Source organism: Archocentrus centrarchus, chromosome 3 (assembly GCF_007364275.1).
Source record: "Archocentrus centrarchus isolate MPI-CPG fArcCen1 chromosome 3, fArcCen1, whole genome shotgun sequence".
In the NCBI taxonomy this organism is placed as follows: domain Eukaryota; kingdom Metazoa; phylum Chordata; class Actinopteri; order Cichliformes; family Cichlidae; genus Archocentrus; species Archocentrus centrarchus.
This window is the reverse complement of record NC_044348.1, coordinates 24,416,996-24,423,553: the sequence shown is the minus strand read 5'-3', so window position 1 is coordinate 24,423,553 and position 6,558 is coordinate 24,416,996. Positions and strand designations below refer to the sequence as shown.

The window sequence follows — 6,558 nt, the reverse complement described above, 5'->3', positions numbered from 1 at the left end:
ATATATTTTAGATTATTTCAGAATATTAAACTTTTTTTTAAAAATGCATATTTTAGTCTTTAAGGGGTGAGTTATTAACAGTGTTCAGTCTGCTTTGGAAATGTCCCTATAATGATTTTCTGGGAGAGAAGAGTTAACAGGCCTCGCATTCTTGCCTGTAAACGCCATTGTTATTCCTCGCTTATCTATGTAGTCTTAATCAGCTCGGATTGTTTGCCCAGCTTACTTGAAATAGCTCAATTACAAATCTATTATCTGCCTTTTGTCATTCAACCCCAAAATTAAGACACTAACAGAGCACGAAAAACAAAAGCAGCAAATATTTGTTTCGGTGAAAACGCTCACAGTGTAAATATAGCCTAAAAATAAATCACTATTATTAAGTCTAACTGAAGGGAAACATTTCGATTTATTTCCGATAGCAATCGATTAAGAGAATTATCCGAACCCTTAAGTCTGTTGCCACTGAAGAAGCTTTTTTTCCTCTCCTTTTTGTTTCTTTTTGTTTTAGATCCCACAAAAGCAAAAGTGCACCGAGTGAAACGAGTAAAATTATTTCACCGGAAATTCTTTAGAGCAAATGCATTTCTAGCATAAATGCCTTTTTTATATATATATATATATATATATATATATATATATATATATATATATATATATATATATATATATATATATATATATATATATATATATATATATATAACAGTAAGTTAATTCCCACCTAGAACTTTAAAATGGTTTAGCCACAGATTTCACATAAATCATGAAATTTGTTTGTGTGTGGTTTGTTACACAGTGCGAGATATGCCAGTCCATTTAGTCTGAGCTGTCGTCTCGGCTGACCCGAGTGCAATAACGCAATTTAGTAAAGGAAAATAAACCGAGGAGGAGAAGTGACCCTTTACGAGCTGCTCTCAGTTCCCCTCAGTTACGAGGGGCTTTGCTGAGGGTTTGAGTGTGTCAAAGGTGGGGGGTGTTTAGTTTGTTGTGGCTTCAGTCAGTGTATCGTTTGCAGGTGATGCCAGGACTAGATAAGAGGTCGCCGATCCCTGCGCGCTGTCTAGACCGGCTTGTGACTCAACTAGAGTAACTGGACTGAGCACAATTTACAGCAGATTTTTGCCCCCGAGATAGTAAATGACCACTGGCCGATTCCTGCCACATAACCGAAGGGGAATACACCGCAAGATGGAGGGGGGTGATAAGACCACAGAGCCAGCTTCACTTAGGTTGAACAGGACAAACAACATATTCAGCGCAACAGAAATGAATGCTTCTTAAATACCCCAAACACGCCCCAGATTAAGATTTGTAGGTAATTTGTTGCAGTTTTTTTCTTTTCAAATCAGAAATTACACGCTGTCAGGAAGAGTGAAGATCTGTTGCCTGAATTTGGGACTGGACAATGAGTTTGACTTTGTCACAATAAAAGCACCGGAAAATCTTAATTCGGTCTGTGCAATGAAAGACGGGCAGTAGTTATTCATTTTAAATCTGTTTCTTTTATAAATTAAATTATATTGCTTTGTAAATGCACACGTGACATAATAATAGTTTTTAAAATGCGCCTGTACAATGATTGCTCACGAAGACACTTTATGTATTCAGTGTTTTTATTTTTTTTACCAGTTAATAATCCCTTAACGAATCGCTTTCCTAACAATAAATAATATACCAATAATTTACTTTTTGTTCGAGAAGCTCAAACAACCTGTATTCTGCCCTTAAGATATTTTACAACACGAATACTTTGCAGATTATCATGCTCTGACCTTAAGACAAAGGGTCAACTGGACAACGAAATTAATGTATCAAAAAATTCTCATGTTGAAGAAACAAGACACAATATGATCACATTAAATTGCAAAATGTCCATCTGGATCAACATGGAAATGTTTCCGATTTGATTCTGGCGGATGGTTTGTTGTAGTATATCCATCGGGAGGTCTTCTGTACATCTTCGTTCTCCGTATCAAGTCATGCAACAATTGTCCTGCTTAGTTTTTTTGTCAATGAAATCTCCAAAAAAAAAAAAAAAAATCGGAGTCAATCGGTGCTTTCTTGGTTCCAACTCCTGCATGTCAGGAAATAAAGAAAACGCTCTCCCCACTGAAACGATGTGATGAGCTGGTCACATGCAAGGGACCGGGATCATGCTGCAACTGTCCTTGCAGGAGGGAAGACCATTAGGTCTGTGGGGCCCCGTTTCACGTCTCCACCGGGCTGGGTACCATACTGTTCGGGGTGTCCGGTAACTGAGAGGACAAAGAAGTCACGTCGCTGCCAGAGGAGTTCCCGAGAGATCCCGATTCAGAGAAAGACACCTGGATAGCGGGAAATAACGTATCAGAATATAGGCTTCAGTAAGTTTTTATTTTTGAAAGTGTGAAAATTCAGCTTTACTGCTGCAAATGATACCATGCACAAATAGAATTACTTTGCATTTGTGTGCGTGCATGTGTTGCAAGTCTGCATTTGACTATTTTATATGTATATATATATATATATATATATATATATATATATATATATATATATATATATATATATATATATATATATATATATATATATATATATATATATATATATATATATATCCTGAACACACACACACCAGTTGCTGAAAAGCTGGCTGATCCAGGTCACTCTGCAGGGCGAATTCACTAAGGGCTTTCCATGGAGGCTGGTAGGTCTGAACCTCCACTGGGTTTCCCTGCACGCTGCCCTCATGTCGGATAGGACTTCCAGCTACAAGTGGCGTCCCTGTGAGGCCCTGCAGGTTCTGAGAATATTTTAGAAAGCACACAGAATAAGAACTACATGTCTCTATTCTATAAGAAAGAATCTGTCAACAACCACAGTGTCCCCCCCCAAAAATTCTGCTTATCCTTCTGACCCCTATAAGCCCTTCATAGGTTCATCTTCATTAAACTGTAGAAATGAAATAAAATAAAGTATATTCATTGAAGTTTTGGAGGGTAAAGAAAAGAGTAATCTGAAATCTTAGTGAAAACAATAATGCAAAGGAAACTTGTATACAGAGAAGCTTTTTATCTTTCATGGCAAGCAGCTGAAACCAAAGCAGTTGATTTATTATTGATTGACATAAAGTTTGAATACAGTGTAGCACTGCAAGGTTGCATTGGGCCTCACTGTGAGTAAAGTAAGCAGAATCATAAGTTTACAAAAGGTTCAATTCTAATCTATACTAAAGGATTAGTCACTGCTAGTGAAAAAATAACCTGCAAGCTCAAATCGCAAAGCAAACAAAAAGGAAAATTATATTGTTATCAAAACGTGGTTAAGCAATAGGGTTATCTTCATGTGGCTTGCATCTGTTTGGTACTTTACAGAACAACTTGCATGTCATAAAAATGTATGCCAGCATCAAACAAAGAACTGAGTTCACATTCAGATCATGACTGTAAATGAAAGAACTATTGAAGAGAGTAATTAAGTGGTCAAACTTACGAAGATGCTTACAGTCTTATCACTCTGCTGCTGCTGCTGGAGCTGCTTCATGAGGATGGATTTTTTTTTTGTCTTTGCAGCGCTTGTTCTGGAACCAGACCCGGATCACCCTTGGGCTCAGGCCAGTCATCTCCACCAGCTGTTCTTTCATCAGCGCGTCCGGCCTCGGGTTGGCGTTGTAGCAGGTCCGCAACGTATGGAGCTGCTTCTCGTTCAGCACGGTCCTGACCCGCGTTGTCTTCTCCGACTGCTTGTGGACGTGGTTCCGATGCGGGGCCTGCCGCACCGTTACAGGATCTGCTGAGGACCGAGGAAGGAAAACGTCTGTCAGTAACTGTCATACACTAAGAAGGCCTTGCGCAGGAAACATTAATGTTTTGATAAAATTACTCTGCAGCCCATTCATCTCAATCTGTGCAGTTGTGCCTTTTAAATCACTTTAGATGGATTTGCATTATGCGGAGGAAAAACAGCCATATTCATCAACGTGACATGAATTAAACTACGCGAAAAACCTCTGCAACATTGTCAAACCACGTACCAGTAAATTGGTGCTTAAATCAATATTGTTAGGAACGGAAGCTGCTTTCGCTTTTATTTTTAGATAAGAAAAACAATTATGATTTATACATTCTCTTGCACTGGAATAAAATAATACATAATCAGCATAAAAATAGATTTGCTACAATTAATAAATGTTTTTCAAGGCTGCACTTTCCAGCTGAACTGTCATGAGTCGCCATGAAAGAAAACATTTTGATCCCATTTGGAAAATGTTTGAGTCCTGTGTTTTACTGAGCTGTATAATCCTAGTCTCTTTCACTAACCAGGATGTTGTGAGCATAATTCACACATTTACTTTATTTTCTTTCTGTTGTCAGACGCCCTCAGGGATGACTCGTTCTCTCTCTCACACACACACACACACACACACACACACACACACACACACACACACACACACACACACACACATACACACAAACACACACACACACACACAGTGTCACAGCCGCGACTCAAATACCAGATTATTTAGATAATGGTAACAGAGCAGGTTACTCCTAATGAGATCAATTATTAAATTAGCCCTAAGAAAGGTCGCAGCACACAGCTGACAGACACACACACACACACACACACACACCAACCCCTATCACGATAAATTACCTGAATGTTGAGGGCGTACAAAGAAAAGTTTAAAATAATAAATAAACCTTGACCATCTTAGAGAGATTGTAATCATAATTTCTACATAAACTCAAGTCATCCAAACTTTCCCTAAGTGCCTTTTGTTTTAGACTATATCAGATTTACATGCTCTAGTATAAATCAATGCACTGAATACGGCAATATTAATAATATTAATAAACTGACCTGCCAGGTGCAGCGGTCTGTTGGAGTGGATGTGTCCGGGACTGACGGGGCTTCCCGCGGAGCTCCTCTCCAGCAGCAGGCTGTGGTCTGCCCGGCACAGCAGCTCCTCTTCCCGGAGGGAAAACTCGTCTCCCGGCAGGAGTTGCCTGCTGCACACGGAGCAGCGAAAACACTCGATGTGGTACACGTTATCCCGAGCTCTCATCACCAAATCGCTGCTGCTGAACCCCAGGTTACATTTTGCGCATTTTATTCCAAACAGCCTGGTAAAGATGAGTTAATTGAAGGGAATTAAAAATCTAGGGGAAATGTAAATAACAGCACAACAAAACCCTTTGCCTGGTAAATCAGAGATGCAGATTTGAGCTATTTTAAGTGTTTAAGTTATCATATTATTTACTTCAACTGATAGCGTATTAAGGTAGTGTGTGGGCCGAGATATATTTTTCGTTTTTGCAAAATGATATATTAAACTGTGCAATTGAGGTGTGTTTCAAATGTTTTATTGTGTTTTTCTTTGTTTTATTGTTTGTTTTGTTTCGTTTTGTTTTGTTTTGTTGTATGCCCAAATTCATTTGTTTTAATTTTTTTTTTTATAATAGAAATTCTTAGCATAAATAAACACATCTAACATTACATTTATACTAACTAATGTGAATCGGTCACTAAGGAGAATCTTTTTTTAATTCCTACCTTACATAATCTCTTTTGCAGTAGGTTTTGCCGTCCCGGACGAAACAAGTGCAGGTCTCATCCAGGTACTGGCTGCACTCGGCACACTTTAGACAGGCTGCGTGCCACTCCAGATCGGGAGAGACTCTCAGTATGTACTGGTCATGGATCTGACTTCCACATCCTACACACATCGCGAATCCTGGCTTCTCTGCAAAGAGCCCACAGACTGAAAATGCATCTGAAGGAACACCACCAACAGCTGCAGCATCTGTTCATTTTGTATTTCACCCTGTGTTTTTATCTTTTTTTTTTTAGCAATTTCTCTCTTTTGCAGACTTGACGGCACTTGCTGTTATGCAACAGCTGGGGAGTTTAGCCAGCATTCATATAGCAAAACACGGAATTGTTTCATTTCTAGGAATCTCATCTTAAATACACAACCCTAGATATTACTATGGTATTATTGAAAAATAAACTCAATAATTCGGTGCATTGCTGAATGTACCATGTAGCCACTGCGACGAAACAAAATCTGCCACTTAAAACTTCAGCGAACAGCTTGGCTTACTTACTTTTGGAATGATCCCCCATATCACCCAAGAAAGAAGAGCTGAAAATAATATCCACCATACAGGACGGATAAAGGGGATTGTAGATAAAGAAAAGATGTAAGAAGATGAACTGCCTTTTCGGTTGCCTCCCTGATAACTTGTGTCTCTCCAGACTGGAGAAGGGCCGAAGAGGCTGCAGGGTCCCACACGCTGTTCTTCTGACGTCATTACGTCAACAACGGACTCTCCAATCGCCCTGCCGCACCTCTCCCTCAGTCAGGGAAAAAAAATAATAAATAAATCTTGTTGATGTGTATGATTGAAAAAAGCCTAATAGTTCAGATATTCATATTTTGCTTCTTTAACAAAGATAAAAATAAATACGTATAAAGGCAACCCTAAGGAACCATTTTGACTCTTATTGGTAAAATAAATTTAAAGCCGATGATGTGAATCGTCATTTATTTTCATTATCAAG

General features: G+C 38.8%; 1 protein-coding gene across 1 annotated transcript; it reads right to left on the bottom strand.

The window, feature by feature from the left end:
- Positions 1–1,611: 1,611 nt before the first annotated feature.
- On the bottom strand, positions 1,612–6,244 carry isl2b (ISL LIM homeobox 2b). Its single transcript, XM_030723597.1, is given in 7 exon segments — positions 1,612–2,327; positions 2,621–2,788; positions 3,490–3,546; positions 3,548–3,774; positions 4,855–5,117; positions 5,548–5,737; positions 6,102–6,244. Coding segments are annotated over 7 exon segments (1,080 nt in total). The 5' UTR covers positions 6,160–6,244; the 3' UTR covers positions 1,612–2,210.
- Between the last annotated feature and the right edge of the window lie 314 nt (positions 6,245–6,558).